The sequence below is a fragment of the Anastrepha ludens genome, chromosome 2 (genome assembly GCF_028408465.1).
Source record: "Anastrepha ludens isolate Willacy chromosome 2, idAnaLude1.1, whole genome shotgun sequence".
Taxonomy (NCBI): Eukaryota; Metazoa; Arthropoda; class Insecta; order Diptera; family Tephritidae; genus Anastrepha; species Anastrepha ludens.
In genome coordinates this window covers 116,619,808-116,638,466 of record NC_071498.1, presented here as the reverse complement: position 1 = coordinate 116,638,466, position 18,659 = coordinate 116,619,808, and the positions used below count along the sequence as shown (strand labels likewise).

Below are 18,659 nucleotides of genomic sequence, written 5' to 3'. Positions count from 1 at the left end.
AAAACTTGATATTCCACATACCACCTTGCAAACACGAGACACATCTAAAGGTTGTTATTGCCCCAGTGCCACCACCTTGTATAAATTTGGTTTTTGGGCAGATTTCACATCTAGATCAAGATGAAATAATGAGTTTTCTTGCGATTTGGTAGTTTCGGTCTTATAATGTTGTAGAAAATATCTCAAAGAAATTATTAATGCACCAGCTTATTTGTAATGCCATACAAATAAAGTGCTTAATCGCATTTAAACGTAGAAATATTGGATTAAGTAAATTGTATGTGAATTTATTTTAAAATATTACAATTTTAGTGAATGTTCTGATGAAAGGTATTGAAAATATTATCAAAGTAGGAGCATAGTAAGTTGTTGCCAAGCATAGTAAGTTGTTATCTGCTCAAGAATGCTAATATTATACTATATTTTCTCAGCTGCATTGGTTATCAAATATTCAAAGATTTTAGACTGTTTACTTTTTTGTGACATACTACTTTATCTCCAGCATTAAGCAAAACACTAACTAGACACAACTATTGCTTCTGTAAATATAAAAGTTGATTTAAGAAGATTAATTTTCATTTAAACGAGAGAGAATAACAAAGTGACGTTCACACTTAGAAGAGTTTACAGAACTACTGTATAACGAATACCATCTTACCGCTGTGAAAACCCTTTACGTAATTCTACTACTTTTTTTGATACTAGTTAGTAATGGTAGTAGAGTATATAAAAAATATAATTCTTAAATTAAGAGGTATTTGTTGTAGTTTTGCTCTTTTAGGCATGCTTATTAGATAATTTTGGAATATAAACGTGGCGCCATTCGCAAACCGCTTATTTATTCCTGGTAAATTTGACAGAAAAAGTGACGCCAACACAGCAATTAAACTAACCTTTAAAATGAGTTTATTTACATATATGTATATTCTTTTAAAAAAGAAATGATAAGATTCAAAGTCACCTCAGCTAGAAATTGCAGAGTACTCATCAAGTGCTTCCGCCACCATATTAAGTATGCATTTAAACGCAAATTTGTTCCATTGGAAGTTCTTAATAAAAATTTAACAAAAAAAAAAAATCTGAATTCGATATTGTTATTTTTTTATAACCACTTTTAAACTGTTCATATTGAACGCTAAATGTGTATATATAATGAAACTTTAAATGTACATTTTTCTATGTAAAACTCTCTATCTAAATGCAACTAACAGCTAAATATGATTTGTATTAAGAATCTAAATGCTGAAAGCAATTGTGTAATATTCAAAAAACTGATTCATTTGAACAACATTTTTAGCGGTTTTGTAACAGTCCGCAGTTTCCAAAAATTTTGAACGAATTTTTATTAATTTTGTAAATCGAGAAATTTATTTTTTCAATTAAAATTAAAATATAAAACTATTTAACTTTATACAACTTTGCCGTAAATGCAATAAACTGTATCTGACCCATTTCACACTGATTTAAAAAATCCATATAAAATACAAACGTCTTGCTTTTTACCTTATATCGTCCAAAATGTTATGTATGGAATTTCATTACTTTCCACAGCTTCTCGACTGATAGTATGCATTGAATAACACAATACAATTATAACATTATCCAATAAGAACAAACTTACAATTACAGTTATGAACAAAAGTACATTTAATAAATACGACTCCATGAACAAATTTCAAAAAAGCAATGTTCCAAATTGCAAAATGTTTGGTCGTCCAAATATATATCCACAAGCATCTCTTTGCGCTCTACTAGTAAAAGCTGTTTTGGTCTACCTTCCTCTTCTACCAATAAAACTGCTGCAGTTTTGGAATTCATTTTAATTTTAAATAATGTTTTTTATTTAGTTATCATTTTAAAATAATTCTTTCTGTGCGATTAATTATCAAAGATTTTAACAACATCTTAATTTAATTTGTTAGTTGTAATGGCTTACAGCACTAACTATGAAAACTTCGGGCCTACTAATGGTATGTTTCCCGAATTCTTTCGTAATACGAACATAATAAATAATGCGGCTACCTGGGAGATTTGAAGATTAAAATTAATGGTTTATTTATTGATTCATATGAATTGAAAAGATAAACATTAAGTACGATAGTGTACCCCGAATAATTTATATGATACACAGTGTTAATTAAGTCAAAAGTTTATTACCGTTTAAAGCGATAAGGTAACATTGTTCGTGAAATTGCCTTCGTGTCGCTGGCCGATTAATTTTGCATAGTAGGTTATATTAAAGTGAATGAGTGTTATATTAATTTAGTTGCTAGCTATTGTACAACTCTTGGTACAAATTAGTCAGATTTTTGAAAATTTTTCAACAATTGCCATTGTGTAACAAAAAAAAGCAAAATGGGTCTGTTATATGGCATTGGTGTTAGGATAATGAATTTTATGGTATTTTTCCTGATCGTCATTTTGCTTCCGGGTCTGCCACCGCGAACCACTTTCCCTTACAAAGAATTTCAGTAGGTCTAAAGGTTCACCTTTCTTCCGTTAGAGAAAAATTATAAAAATTTACTTACAGTGTTGCACCTGCTAAAGATTTAAAAGGCGCTTTGGAGCCTAATCTGCTCTTAGATGGTGGTGAACGGCTTTTAGAAGGGCGTGTCTATGGACCGGAGTGTCTTATAGCACGTAAAAACGAAATTTATACTGGCATCCATGGTGGTGAGGTGATCAAATTGACGGCAGACCATGTAACACACGTTGTAAAAATTGGGCAACCATGCGGTATGTTTTTTCTCGAGAAATTCATGAAACTATAAAAATGTATATGTATTTTTCCATTGCTAGAAGAAATATTTGAAGAATCACGTTGTGGTCGACCTTTGGGACTTGCCTTTGATACAAAAGGTAATAATTTGATTGTGTCAGACGCATACTATGGTATATGGGAGGTGAATCTTAATACCAACCAAAAGAAATTGCTGGTGTCGCCTCAGCAAGAGTTACCCGGAAAAGACATTAATCGTAAAGCTAAAATTTTCAACACTGTTGCTGTGGATCAGAAGGGTGATATATATTGGACAGATTCAACTTCAGATTTTTTACTGCTCGATTTAGTATTCAGCTCGCTTGCAAACCCCTCTGGCCGGTAAGTCGATTTTGAACTTTATATGACCTAATGCCAAAAGAAAGTTTCTATTATAATCTATGCATAAATTGAGAAGAAATAGTACATGCGATAAGCAAAACTGGTTTTTTGTTTGCGTGTAGTAGTGTTTTGTTATTTTTTATTTTATTTTGGATTAATGCCAGCAAGTGCGTATGCACAAACTGTTCCTTAAATAATCATCACGTCAAGCTTGCTGACGACGTCATTTTCACACTGAAATATTTAATTTTTGGAAGACCTTCCTTTAGTTTTGCATATGAACTCACTGTATAGATTTGAGTATTCCTCACCTGTGAATCATAACGGCCTATAAATCTTAATATTTTAAGCTATGGCGAAGACAAAATATTTTTTAATTTGGTCTGTTTTAAAAATATTTGGTTGAGGGCTTCAATGTTAAAATAAGTGTGCACATTACGATCAAACACGAGGCATGAATGTTATTGAAACAAGTGGTACTAAAAAAATATACTGTTAGGTTTTTTCTTTAAAAACATTTTGAATTTCGTTATATCAAATACATATGTGCTCAACTTTCCTCCATTAAAAAAATTCTGTATAGTTCGAAACTAATGAAAGAAGAAGAAATACAGTATTCCATTGAAAGAGTATTTTGCCGTGATTGAGAGTTTCGGAAACTTTAATTGAGATATAGTTAAGATACCTTGAGATAGTCGGGTTATGCTATTGTAACGACCCCGGTATATATTCAACCAACGGCTACAACTTGAGGAGTACTTCCAAAAAATTTAAGCAAAATATTTTATATTGTTCAATTACAACAACAACACGAAGAATAAATATTATTTTGTTCTAGTTTTAGGCTGCAGAGACCATCGCTCTGCAATAAATTTAAATGGTGATACGGAGAACACTAATCAGGCCATCAAATTATCGAAATTAGGTTTCTTATTTTTAATGTAATTAACTAACACCGCGGCCGCCGTAGCCGAATGGGTTGGTGCATGACTACCATTCGGAATTCACAGAGAGAACGTAGGTTCGAATCTCGGTGAAACACCAAAATTAAGAAAAGCATTATCTATCTACCGCTAGTCGTCCCGCGGCAGGCAATGGCAAACCTCTGAGTGTATTTCTGCCATGATAAAGCTCCTTATAAAAATATCTGCCGTTCGGAGTCGGCTTGAAACTGTAGGTCCCTCCATTTGTGGAATAACATCAAGACGCACGCCACAAATAGGAGGAGGAGCTCGGCCAAACACCCAAAAAGGGTGTACGCGTCAATTATATATATAGTATACAGTAGATTCTGTTTTTATGCGGTATATACGTTCCACAAGAAACAGCATAAAAAAAGCTACCAGTTCTATAGTAAAACTACAGATGCGTTTCGAAAGTCCTAAGAACCGCATAAATCTGAAATAATGTAATAAAATCGCATAAAAAAGGGTACTAGTCCCATATTATAACTATAGATACGTTCCATAGACCGCATGAATCTGAAATAATTAAATAAAATCGCATAAACAAAAAATGGTTTTATGAAAATTATATATTTATTTAAGAAACGTCAGAATCGAAAAATAAATTTACATCGTCAGAAATAGAATCGGTCAATACCCGCATTTTGCGCATTCGTTTAGGATTTGGCGTAAAATCACTTCCGTCACCCGAGGAAATGTACACGTCTGATCTGGATGGTGATGCAGGCGGTTCCATACTTGTAGGGTTAGCATTTTTGATGTAATCTGTGATGAGTTTTTGCTTAGCTGGTTTAGAATCTTGTTTATATGTACAATTCCCGATAGGTCGACAAGCATTTTTCAATTTTTTTAAAAACCCCACTACTTCAAAACCGCATAAAAACAGAATCTACTGTATAACTAACACCGTTATTTCACAAGTTTTATAATTTGATGCCATTGCTTACTAAAGATGCTCAGATTTCAAATTAAGAAATACAAATAATTATTAAACAAGTTACATTAATTTTACAACTATTAAACAACCACATATTTTTATACTCTAGTCTCTTTAAATACGATCGTGCCAACAACGTGAGTACTGTACTACTGGATGAGTTATTCTTTGCTAACGGTTTGGCTCTAAGTCCGGATGAAGATTTCATTGTTGTCGCCGAAACTGGAGCGATGCGTTTGATGAAGTACTATTTGAAAGGCGCTAAAGCTGGCCAGAGTGAAGTTTTCGTGGAAGGTTTGCCTGGTCTGCCCGATAATTTGACTCCTGATGCCGAGGGTATTTGGGTGCCACTCATAATGGCTGCCGATAGTGAACATCCCACCGCCATCAATATGTTCTCGAAATTTCCTAGTATACGATTATTCTTTTCACGTCTGCTTAACCTCTTCGAGCTACCGTTCCGTTTAATTAACAACGCATTTCCCAACAAGTTGGCTCAAAAGTTTATCCATTTCATTGGACATGGTGAGAGTATAACCTTCTTGGCAGCCAAACGTGCGACTATCGTGAGGGTAGATTGGAATGGTAATATTATTGGTTCGTTACATGGATTCGATAAGTCTGTCGGTGCTGTTTCGCATGTCTTGGAATTCAATGATCATCTCTATCTTGGTTCACCGTTCAATCGGTTTCTGGCGCGTGTAAAGTCACCGAGAGCCGGCAAGCAGCCCGAGGTTAAAGTAAAAAATGTGAGGTATGAGGGCGTTGGAATGGAAGCTTCTGTTAAGCCACAAACTACTACTAGTAAGCCAAAGCCTGCCGCTACTAAACCAATAACTACGACTTCGCTACCAACGACAACAACAACGACCACAACTACACCGCGACCGACTACGACAACGTCACGACCAACTACGACTACACCTAAACCGACAACAACGACAACCACAACAACAACAAGGAAACCTGCAACGACTACGACACCAACAACTACGACACCTAAACCAAAAACTACTACAACACCAAAACCAGCTACAGCGGCACCTAAAACTACAACTGCTGCACCAAAAGTGAATCCAACAACCACAACTCCCCGACCTCCCACCACTACTTCTGCACCAAAACGGGTGCCACCCAAGCAACCCGCACCGATTAAGGAAGAAATACCGAATGACACCAAACCGCCCAAATTCGACAAACTTAAAGTGATCACCAAAACTGGCGAACACATCGAACTTTAAATCGACTAACAATCATTCACTTAACATAGCATCATTACCTTCCCCTGGCACCAAAGGTGTCGATCAAGCATAATACAATAACAACACCCACATTCGCAGGCATAAAACATTAGCGCTTACAGGGATTTGCATTTAATGTGAGAAAGGGACGTAGCAAAAATCTAGTAAATAGGTTATATCTAACGATTCAGCGAACTCAAAAGCAAGCGCCCAGCTACGTTAGTCGGTTCTATGCTACCGGAACGTACCGGTTTTATATGCGGCCAAGGATTGTTACTACGAAAAAATTTCAAAAAATTGTTTAATTGTTTTAGGCTGTTATAACAACAAACATAAGTAGCATGTAAACGAATACATTCCAATTAACATTCCAACTGAAATATGTAACTGCAAATACGCAGCTGATATTTTACCTTTATTTATTTATTCCGCGTAAATAGAGTAGACAAAGCGCTATCAAATCAAAAATGTATAATTATTCAGTCAACTTCCTTGGCTAAAGAAGTAGTTATAAGATCAAAACCAAGTCGGATCTCTGTAAAAAAAATGTAATTTCTGAATTATTGCTCGAACAAAAATCTGTAATTGATTGCAAAAATGAACGCGTTTCGCTAGTACTATGTTTGCTTAGTACTTCTTCGCACTGATTAAGTATATTGAGTATGCTTATTTGCACAAAATTATAAAAGTGATTTTTATAAAATGGATTACGAAGTCCTTTGCTCCATTATGGTCACGGTAAATATTCTATCTAAACTGTCTAGTAAGTTTACGCACTTTAGCTGACGGGCGATCTAATGAAATAAACTTCTTGTACTGATTTTGAAATTGATCATTTATTTAGTAAGTGTTTGTCTTAAACTTTTTCTTTTCATTTTTTACAATTATAATATTGTATATTTCTTTAAAGTTAAATAAAGCATAAAGCATAAAGCATTTTTCGATAAACTACCTAAGTACTTGGAAGTTTTTATTTTTTAATTAATAATAGCCACAGTTGTATTACTTAAACAAAATTTTCAGTCATCGTCTAAAAGTAAATACGTATGTATGTTTGTAACTGATATTAAAATTATCTTCCTTACGAATACATATTCAGTTGCCGCTAAACTGTTAAATCACATCGACAAACTTTGTGGCATACTTATCTAAAAAGATGTATGTATGTATATGAATGTATATATGTACACGAATTTGGGCTGCATTCATGTGCTTGCTCTAATCACGTTTATTTAATTAGTTTGTTGTTTTTGCTTTGAAACCACCTTCATATCATTCAACTTCACGTGCTTTTTGCGCTTTGCGGACGGCTTGGTGGATCGGCTGGATCCGTCCATTGCCATTCGGTATACATAACACATTGGCTTTGCGAATCCATGTAGAGATGAGATTGTGGACAACGTTTCAATTTCGCCGGACGTCCTTGTGCCTCACATGTCCAATATTTTGTAGGGTCCCAGTAGTGCCGGAACATGGCGTTAACCTCGTGCAGTGTATGGCAGCCGGGTTCGCCGTCGTAATCGCCAGCGTGTTCATGTGTTGATCGCTTTGTCGATGCCATTGGATGGACGGACGGTATATGGTACACAGAGTACGTATTTATGCTAATCAATTTTTAATAATTGCAATTAATTCTTGCAACCGTTTGTTTGTTTTCTAGTGCCAAGTTTTAGAGGCTTATTGTTGCACTGCTGCTGTAATGTGCTGAAATGGAAATGTTACTGCTGTTTAAATAGTTTCCATCCAATAAAGTGATTCATCGTAATTTAAATATATTGCGAATATTGTTCTTGTTAATTTGGTTTTTAATTATATATAAATAAAGACAATGAATTGTGCGCTACTACAGTGAGAAGGTTGCGGCGCCGCATGTGTAAGAGATGTAAAGTGAAGTAATAAAAGACGCTGCTGTGCAAACAAACAAATGTTCAATGTCTGGTTTGGCATATTTCACAATACAAATAGTAGTATGTAAATAGATGTAAAAATATAATAATATAATAAACACAATTTACATTTTTTATTTGAAAATGAAAAAAAAAATCTTCTGAATTCAACCACAATGGTTTTAAAGTGCTCAATACAAATTGCGGCAAAAATTAGTATAATAAAAAAATTATAATAAAGACAATTTCAAATTTTTCTTTAACCCTTAACGGCCGAAAGGACCGCCCTACGGGGAAATAGTATTTATGCGATAGAAAACGCAAAACGCCCCAATTCGAGGGCATGAAAAGAATTCAGTTTTCATTTCATTTATTTATCATCGCTGTAGTTTTAAATATTTAGTTTGAGTTTTCATCCTTATAAACGTTCTAGAATTTCACCTAATTTCCCGTCGTCTTATGGGCGAGTATTACAAAAAAAAAAGCTCTCGACCGTTAAGGGTTAAAATTTAAAAAACGTGTTCTGAATTCAAACACATTGCTTTTAAAGTACTGTTGTTGTTATTGCTGTTCTTGTGCTCAATACAAATAGTGTTTAAATAGTTGAGAAAAATTATTATAATAAAAAAATGTATAACAAAGGCAATTTAAAATTTCCTATCTTAAAATAAACAAAATTATCCTGAACTTCATTAGTTTTATTGTAGTTCATTTGATTTTTTACTTTTATTTTAATTAATTTTTTCTCTATGTTTTATTGAAATTTATTTATTTCATTTTAGTTTTGGTCCATTTTGTCGTGCATAATATGTACAATTTTTTCATTAAATTTTACTTTTTAATTCATTTCATGAAATACATTTTATTTTCCTTTTTTAATTTAATTCTTTTGGGTCTTCACTCCATGCGCTTTAATTTTCATATAACGAATGTCTACTTTTTATTAAAAATTCCAAATTCTATAATTTAATTACGATTTCTTTGTTTCTTTACAGTTCTTTGGCACATTATTGGCCATAATTCTTACCTTGCGACGTTGTTGCTAATTTTTGTTGATTTGTTGCTGCGGGACACAAAAAGATTTCTTGAAATTTCGTTCGCTACTAAAATGTACCGCTCAAATTTTAGCTATTGCTGGCGCTGACAATTCGAAAATATTTTTGCGCTTGCAATTTTCTTTCTTTCTTTATATTATATAATTTCGCCTCTTTTAATACGAGTATATTTACTGCTTGTCACAAAGAAAGTGCAATTTTTTTTTGTCATATATATATATAGTAATTTTATTGTTACAACACATGCACCACTTTCTAACTGTATATTAATTAATTTTATATTATACTAAATTTTTGTATATTCGAAAAATGTGCGACCGAGTGCACTGAGTGCTCACAACGCTGAAGGTGGTTGCGCTGTTGTGTGAGCTACTGTCTCGTTGCCTTTATATTTAACCCTGAGCATGTTACCAAGTTCTTTTCTTTATTGTGGTTGTATTTCCTTTATTTCTCTGTGATTGACTAATCTTCGAAAACATAAAAAAAAAGAAAAATTATTATTTCAAAATTGAAATTTGTTCACAAGAAATGACATGAAGAAGTGGGTTGTGAGTTGAATTCCAAAATATCTCATATTTTACTGGAGAGAAATCTCAATACACGTGCACGTGAGTGTTGGTGCGAGTATCAGCTGCAGCGTGGTTATGGAAATTTTTTTAATAGTCATACCTAGTCATAGTGAGTGTGCCTGTAGGAAATTTTTTTATGTCTCTTAGCAGATAATAGAATACATGTGAATATGCACGACATACATACGTACGTAGATAATCGCTATAAATAGTAGTTTGGGGGAAATACAAATCTATTATTTTTGCGTAAAATTTTTGCGCAAATGGCTTAAAATTGTTTTATGGTCGATCTTTAGCTCCTGAGCGATGCTACGACAACTAATCTTCAACTTCGGACAACTTCGATTATTTCTGCGATTTTATCGGCATTTTCGACATTTTTTTAACATCGAAAATGTCTGAATGGTGCCGGAATCGACGATTCACCATTTCAGCGGTCTGGTAGGCATTTTCGTCTTTATCAGAGAAAAACTTTAAAATGCACCGAATTTTCTCTTTGTTGACTTCCTTTGTTAACACCCTGTAACTCACAACTGAATAAAGCACACAAAAAAGGATACGCTTTTTTTGATTAGTGTGAAATGTCACCTTGACACCGAGCGTAGACTTAAAATTGTTTGATCGATACTTTACGATATATCGATCACTACAGGCATCTACCGAGAAAATAATGGATTTCTTTTTCCCCCAACCCAATCTATATAAATATATCACATTCATAGCTTATCAGATATGTTACCTTTTATATATGTACATACAGATATGTATTTACATATGTATGTACATAAATATGATAACGTATTACCCAGTTACTTAATTTCTCTTGGGGTTAGAAGGTACACGCAAACAATGCGTGCGTCCAAGAACATTTCGTACACCTTGATAATGAAAAAATATTCAAACATTTTTTTCATACATATACTCATAAGCATACATACATACATATGTACGTCTGGTTAGTGAGTGAGACTCTGACACTTAAATTTTACTGCCGTCTGATGTCGTCACAGGCAACAGCGAAGCAGTACACTAATATGCAGTACACCATGTTAAAAAAAATTTCTATTACATATTTTGCTCATTGTTTCTCACGCTGCAAGAGTGCGTCGAGCGTGCGAGCCTTCAATTACAAACATTTAGTAAAAAATTTCTTATCTATACAACTCGCGAAAAAATGTAGATATCTCAACCACTTCGGGCACTTCCGATACAACGGCAATTTTCTACACTGTAAAAACGACATTTCAGAAATTATTAATGTAACAGCAACATTTCCAGATTTGTTTTAAAATCTTGAAAAATGTGCGCGACGGCGCATGCTCTCGGGTAATATATATACGCACTTGTGTATAGAGGCAACTTCTTTATTATTATTTTTTAAACTCTACTGATTTGAAATTGTATTCAGCTTACTAGGGTGGAACAATATGTTTGTAAGAGTTAGAACAGCTGGCGTTGATAACTCAAATTCAGCAAGAATACCACAAACACAATTTATGTCCGAGGACGTTTTCACCCAAATTAAACAAAAGCTTGAAAAGTATTCTGGAGGCAGTTTATTATCGATTGGGACCATCCATCTTTGGTGTACTGCGTCAAATGCTCCGCTTCCCAATCGTTCCGCTGCACATGGAATCATATCGGCAGATCGGGATATGAAAGGGCGCTAATTTAAAGAGATGAATGCAGTTTTGCAGCCGCCGTTGCCGAATGGGTTGGTACGTGATTGTTATTCGGAATTCACAGCTAGAACGTTGGTTCGAATCTCGGTGAAACCAAAATTAATAAAAACATTTTTCTAATAGCGGTCGCTCCTCGGCAGGCAATGGCAAACCTCCGAGTGCATTTCTGCCATGAAAAAGCTCCTCATAAAAATATCTGCCGTTCGAGTCGGCTTGATGGAAATGTTTATTCTGCTATTCTGCAACAACAACGGGTTTTGAGTTTTGAGCGATGTTCAATCGCAATCCGATCGAGTTGTTTCACTGTTTCGTGTAGGTGTACAAAATATGGATTCGTCACACATCACCAGAGACTATGAAGCAGTGGACTTCTCGTGGTAAATCGAAGTCGGATGACTGGTTTTTTCTTGTCACCTGGAAAAGAAAAACCTTTGTGTGCATCACAAATCATCTACCGTTTGGAGGTGGCTTAGAACGGGCCAATTTTAAGTTGCGGATTAGAAATTGAAGATTAAGCTAGGCCTAATCAATTTTCCAAAAACTATATACGTCTTCTTGTTTGGTGCAATATCCGCTGGCGTGATTTTGGTCGAGTGTAACAAAGCGCGCCAGTCGTTTCTTTTTCGTGTTAACCCGCGTTAGTTGGACACTCCAAGTGAAGCCGATTTGTTCTCCACTTGATCTTTCTAACGCAGTGAAGGCCTTTCTCTTCCTCTGTTACCACCAGCTAGTACCGTAGCGTACTGGAGCGTTTGTGTTCATTCGGACGACATGATCCAGTCAACGAAGGCGCTGGACCTTTATTCGCTGCATTACGTCTATGTCGTCGTAAAGCTAATAATAATAAAGCTCATTATTCCATCGCCTACTCGCCGTTGCCAACGTGCAAAGGTTCAAAATCTTTTGCCGAATCTTTCTCTCAAATACTCAAAGGGACGTCTCATCGGATGTTGCCATCGTCTGCGCCATACGATAGGACAGATAAGATGTGAGCATTATAAAAGTGTTAGTTTTTTGTGCGTTGGGAAAGGAGTCTACTACTCAATCGCCTACTTAGTCTAAAGCAGCAGTTATTGACAACAGAGATTCTCCGTTGGATTTTAGGCCTGACATTGTTATCGGTGTGAATGCTGGTTCTTAGATAAACGAAGTCTCTTACAACTTTACAAATTATATATTAGTCTATTAAAAGGAAGGAATTGTGGGACAACAAGTCATGGTTCTTGCATCACGATAATGCACCAGCTCACACATCACGTCTTGTTCGCGATTATTTGAACAAAAATAATGTTAATATCGTTCCGCAAGCACCGTATTCGCCTGATATGGCTCCATGTGACTTTTTCCTGTTTTCCAAGCTCAAGTTGCCGCTCCGTGGAAAACATTTTGAGACAATTGAAGTCATAAAAGAGAATTCGAAGAAGGAACTGAAATCCATACCAAAATCGGCCTTCCAGAAATGCTATGATGATTGGAAAAAACGTTGGCATATGTGTATCGCCTCCAATGGTGATTACTTTGAAGGAGATAAAACAAAAATTGAACAATAATTAACCGTTTGTGTTTTATTAAATCAGTCTCGTTCATATTTGAGCAGAAGGTATATCTGAATTAGTGGTCTCATAACTACCTTCTTCTACTTATAAGCTCGTGCGCTCTACTTTTTACCTAATCAAACTTGAAGCTACAAGAAGCATATCGTTAAAGGCATGAAGTTATGATCTGATCGTCACTTCCCATCCCAAAACAGCAGTTAGGTGTACGAATAATTTTTCAACACACTGTGCAGCAAGTGGCTCTTTAGCCGATTGTGCGTATCATATTGACTGAAAGTGCGAAGGCCGGATATGAATATTTCGCTATCGGTCACCTATCGATAATCAGTGATAAATGTTGAAATTTTTTTGTGTCCATATACATACATATCAGCCATTCGGGGCCGGCATGGAACTGTAGTGGTCCCCCATTATATTGCATTATCCCAAATTTCGTGAGGAAGTTCAGCCTAAGCCCCTCAAGTTTGCATGAGTCACGTTATTTTATGATATAATACATTTCATATGTACATATGTATGTATGTATGTATGTATATGTATGCAGTGATCATTCGCGCAACAATTTCTTCATGATCTTGCTATTTTTTCTAACAAGTGTGAATTCATAAAAAAATGATTGGCAGATGGCCAGAGAGGTGCGCTCACTTAGTGCTCTTGAATTTACATATTTTTCGTCTAAAGATGAGACAGGAAAATATGTATTGTCGATGTTGTTGTACACATCCAAACATACATACATACAAATGCCAAATATTATGTACAAATTGGGGTCATATGGAAATATTTGCGTGAAATTTAGAAGAATCAAAAAAGTATCTTCTTCATATCAATTTGAATACATGGGTAGATGAGATGGGTGTCACATTAAGACTAGCAAATTTATACTTAGCGCAATTTGTGTAGGCTGTTCTTGTTGTAGTACCCTTATCCGTTTCAACGGTTGGTGAAATCAGATAAGTTGATTTGAGTGGACATTTGAAGAGGAGGGTGGCGTCGTACATTGAGGATGGTCATAGATTTATTCTGCAAAACTATGCGCATGGAAATTGTACCATCGCTACGCGGTTTTCACGAAGCAGCTCGAGCTCATCAACTTGCGTCTTTCATAGGGCGAGAGTCGATGAATTTCATTATTTGTCGGTCGATAGTTCAGTGGGTGCAGTAGTTTCCTAACTCCTAATTTAACTTATGTAGCTCGCGTTTGTTGTGTCTAGCCCCCAGCTGGAGTTTGTTGGGATGGTGCTTACGATAACAACCCAACAAAAACTGATACTGGGTATTACACATATTATTCTCTTAACAGGTAGCAGAATGGCCTCGTTCTGTGGGTTGTGCTCGGGCGATTTCAGAAGATCCTATGGCTATCCTAAATGGGATGTTTTGTCAGGTTCGCAGCTTTGTTCCCGGTACTGCACTGCTCCGGTGCAGCTCGAAGTAATGGAGAAATTAGTAAAGAAATGTAGAGGTTGAAGACGAACGCATATTTGGGGGATTTCCTTAGAGTTTTCCTTACTTAATTTTGCAAGGGCTATTGACACACCCTCGTATCTAAGGAAGTGACGTGTATTTGTCTTTTTTCACATATTGTTTTTTATAACCTCTAACTGGTAACAAGAATGATTTAGGAACTGTTTTCAGATATCGTTTTCTAGGTCTAGGCAGCTATTTGATACTTCATATTTAATTAAAGACTCCCCATTATGAGAGGCCCAATGTTCCACTGAGAGGAAAGGATAGCAGTACGTAAGTATTATGACTGAAGCTTCGGATCTGGGTTTAGTTTTTGATCAAAAATACGTAATCCTGAGTCTTTTAAATTATATAATTTGTAAGTCATATTCCACACGTGTCTTCTTCTTTGCCTTGGTTCATACTTTACTGATCCATATAATCACTTGTCACTTGTCTAAGTTGGAATATGCTGTCTTTATATGGAGGTCGCATCACCTTTGTCATATTAATACACTTCAACGAATTCAAAAGAATTTTCGTCGTTTCGCTCTCAGATCGCTTAATTTTGTTTACTCGTTTCTTTCGTATGACGGTTTATGCCTCTTACACTCCGATGCATAGACATTGGAAGAATTTAATAAAGCTTCATAATTTCTGGCTTTTGATATTTCCTCCTCAAAGTAAATTTTTTAATTGTCACTCAATGAATTATATAGATAAGTATTTTTGTTGTAGTCTGTAAGAAATAATATTGGGTGCGAAACTAAGTTCCCGCTGTTTGTCAATAGATGCCGTCAACAGTGTGTGCTAGTCGATTCTAACATAACCTAAACGTCATAAACCAAGCTTAGACATATGGTAAACAAACTGCTTTGACAAATTAGTGAGTTTGTTTTGGTATTATATACTTTTGGCTTTGTGGAAATGTCTCGATTTCATGCCGAATAATCGTTATTTGCGGGAAGTGTTGCTTTTCCTCTTTCATTCGAAAAAAACGGCGGCTGAAGCGCATCGAGAGCTACAAAAAGTTTGGAGATGCTGCTTTAAGAGAAACAAAATGCCAAGATTGGTTCCGTCGCTTCAAAGACGGTGATTTTAATGTTGACGACCGTCCGCGTGAAGGAAGGCCAAAAACCTTCCAAGACGCTGACTTGGATGGATTGCTCAAAGAGGTTCCGTGTCAAACGCAAGAAGAGCCTGCTTTGGTATTAGGAGTTACCCGCCAATCCATTTCCAAGCGATTGCATGCTTTGGGAATGATTCAGAAACAGGGGACTTAGGCTCCTTATGAGTTAAAACCAAGGGATGTTGAATGTCGTTTTTTCGCGTGTGAACAACTGCTGCAGTGGCAAAAAAGGAAGGTTTTCTTCATCGCATCGTGACGGGTGATGAAAAATGGATGCATTACAGCAATCCAAAGAAAAGAAAGTCATGGGGACTGCCCGGTTATGCTTCTACGTCGCCGCCTCGGCCGAATATTCACGCTGTGAAGGTTATGATATATATTTGGAGGGACCAAGTTGGTGTTATTTATTATGAACTGTTAAAACCAAGCGAAACCATCACTGGGGAACGGTATCAACTTCAATTGATGCGGTTGGGCCGATCACTGCGCTAGAAGCGGCCGCAATTCGCGGAGAGGCATGAAAAGTGATTCTACAGCATGACAACGCTCGGCCAAGCCCGTTAAAACCTACCTGGAGACACAGAAATGGGAAATCCTACCCCACCCGCCATATTCTCCAGATATTGCGCCGTCCAATTATCACCTGTTTCGATCGATGGCGTATGGTCTAGCTGACCAGCAGTTCCATTCATATGAAGACACCAAAAAATGGCTTGATCCGTGGATAGCCTCAAAAGAAGTACAGTTTTACCGCGACGGTATACGCGATCTACCATCAATGATTCACTTGTAACCATTTTTTCAGAATAAAGTTGTATTTCATCAAAAAACAGCGCGATATTAGTCGCGCACCTAATATTGTAGTATTTGCATTTTTAGATTTACTAAGAATAAATAATAAGTAATAAATGTCCAAGCGTACTTCAAGGTGCAAAAAGTATTATTCTATAAGTTCAAATGATGATCAATAAATTTGGTTGAAAAATTTAGGTCAAATGCGATTAATTCTCAAAATTCGGAAAACTTGTTTAAAGTGGAATTAATCACTATGGTGCTCTTTATTTCACCATTTTATTCTTCTTCCTCTTCATAATTGGCGCGATAGTCGCTTAAGCGATTTTGCCCGAGTTTAACAAAGCGTCGTTTTTTTCTCGTGTCAACCGGCGCCAGTTGGACAGACGAAGTGAAGTCAAGTCCTACTCCACCTGAACTTTCCAACGCAGAGAAGGTCTTCCTCTTCCTCTGTTACCACCGGTACCGCATTTAATACTTTCAGAGCCGGAGCATTTGTATCCATTTCGACGACGTGAGTCAGCCAGAGAAGCCGCTGGATCTTTATTTGCTGCACTATGTCTATGCCGTCATTTTATTATATCGAATATCGGACTAAAATATCAATAAGTATAAAGCTTCTTTTCCTTCTACTACTTGCGCTAATCACTATTAATTCGCACCCTCATGATTTTTGCGCATATACGTCCCGCTTCACGCCTTGTCTTTCATACAAAGTGAATGCACGAATTTTTTTTATGGAAGAAAAAGCAACGCCAATGAAAAAAATTGCCAACAATCAACGGTAGTTGGAGTTTACTCGAAATTAGCGCTTTGTGCTTTGCAATAAAATTTAATGGGTTATAAAATTGGGTACCCAGAAAAATTTTAAAAATTCTGATTAAAAAGTTGAAAGTGTTGATGAAATTTTAAAAAATATTAAAAACTTTTAAACAAAGTTGAAGCTTTACGGTGTATGGGTCTTGTTGTAGTATAAATTACATTTTCATAAAAAATAGAGGTGTGCTTATAATTTTGCAACTCCCCGTTGCGAAAAAATCGTAGGATTACGAATTAACAGTGGTTTAGATCAGGCATAGCCATGCAAAAAGGTGTTTTGCTCGTATATTAATTAACATTTTCGTATTAAAAAATAGGTGGCAACATTTTTAAATATCATTTGATATGTTTATTTTAATATGTTCTCTAACTCTTCAACTAATTAATTAACATTTTTTATAGACATATATGAATGTGTGTGTAGTAGCTTGTGCCAGGTGTGTGTATGCATGCAGGTGTTTTCATACATATACATATACCTGTGTACTTATTGTGTACGAGGTGTGTTCAAAAAGTATCGCGAATTTTGTGTTTTTTCAAAAATTATTTATTTATTCATTAATATCTATTTTGTCCCCTTCAAAGTAATACCCATGAGATATTATGCACTTGTGCCAACGTTTTTTCCCATCTTCGAAGCACTTCAAAAAATCATTTTTTTATCTTGTTCAGCTCCTCCTTCGATGCCGTCTTTAACTCCTCAATCGTAGCGTAGCGTCATCCGATCATTGGCCTCTTCAGTTTCGCGAACAAGAAAAAGTCACAGGCGGCCAGATCTGGGGAATACGGTGGCTGTGGCATCATTAGTGTGTTGCTTTTGGCCAAAAAGTCGCGCACAAGCAACGATGTGTGAGCATGGGCGTTATCGTGATGCAAGAGCCAATTTTTGTGCTTCCACAAATCCGAACGTTTTTGGCGGATTGCTTCGCGCAAATTACGCATAATTTGCTGGTAATATTCCTTATTGGCCGTTTTACCCTGTGGCAAGAACTCATGATGCGCGCTTTTTTCGGTCTTGGTTCGTGCGGCAGCTTCCATTGAGATGATTGAACTTGGGTTTCCACGTCATAACCATAAAACCACGATTCGTCACCAGTTATGACCCTCTCTAGCAAATTTGGGTCTTCGCGGACAGAGTCCAACATCTCATTAGCAATGTTCATGCGATGCTGCTTTTGGTCGAAATTGAGCAGTTTTGGTACGAATTTTGCGGCGACCCGTCCCATGCCCAAATCATTGAAAAAATCGAATGGCTTGAGCCAATCGATATGTCTAGGTCCTCAGCAACTTCTCTAACGGTGACGGTCGATGATTGGCTAATACCATTTTCTTCACTTCATCAATTTTTTCATCTGTTGTTGAAGTGCTCGGGCATCCGGCACGCTTTTCGTCGTTCACATCTTCTCGGCCTTCTGAGAACATTTTGTATCACCGATAAACGGTGCTTTGGTGTAAAGTAGCTTCTCCGTATGACACAGT

At 36.2% G+C, this 18,659-nt stretch overlaps 2 protein-coding genes across 2 annotated transcripts; one reads left to right on the top strand and one right to left on the bottom strand.

Moving 5' to 3' along the window:
* Nucleotides 1-2,199: 2,199 nt before the first annotated feature.
* On the top strand, nt 2,200-7,202 carry LOC128855147 (adipocyte plasma membrane-associated protein Hemomucin). The gene is made up of 4 exons (XM_054089833.1): nt 2,200-2,471; nt 2,531-2,736; nt 2,800-3,100; nt 5,112-7,202. Exons 1-4 carry the CDS (start codon nt 2,356-2,358, stop codon nt 6,241-6,243), a joined length of 1,755 nt encoding a protein of 584 aa, XP_053945808.1. The 5' UTR covers nt 2,200-2,355; the 3' UTR covers nt 6,244-7,202.
* Nucleotides 7,080-9,743, bottom strand: LOC128855148 (uncharacterized). The gene is made up of 2 exons (XM_054089834.1): nt 9,157-9,743; nt 7,080-7,947 (listed from the first exon to the last, which is right to left on the bottom strand). The coding sequence occupies exon 2, from the start codon at nt 7,802-7,804 to the stop codon at nt 7,526-7,528; it is 279 nt and encodes a 92-aa protein (XP_053945809.1). The 5' UTR covers nt 7,805-7,947; nt 9,157-9,743; the 3' UTR covers nt 7,080-7,525.
* Nucleotides 9,744-18,659: the final 8,916 nt, after the last annotated feature.

What these genes read in the sequence shown, in the direction of transcription:
- LOC128855147 (XM_054089833.1), top strand. Translation starts at nt 2,356, where the DNA reads ATGGGTCTGTTATATGGCATTGGTGTTAGGATAATGAATTTTATGGTA. An exon ending in TTCCCTTACAAAGAATTTCA is followed by an intron (nt 2,472 to 2,530) that starts GTAGGTCTAAAG and finishes ATTTACTTACAG; the next exon opens with TGTTGCACCTGCTAAAGATT. An exon ending in AAAAATTGGGCAACCATGCG is followed by an intron (nt 2,737 to 2,799) that starts GTATGTTTTTTC and finishes TTCCATTGCTAG; the next exon opens with AAGAAATATTTGAAGAATCA.
- LOC128855148 (XM_054089834.1), bottom strand. Translation starts at nt 7,804, where the DNA reads ATGGCATCGACAAAGCGATCAACACATGAACACGCTGGCGATTACGAC.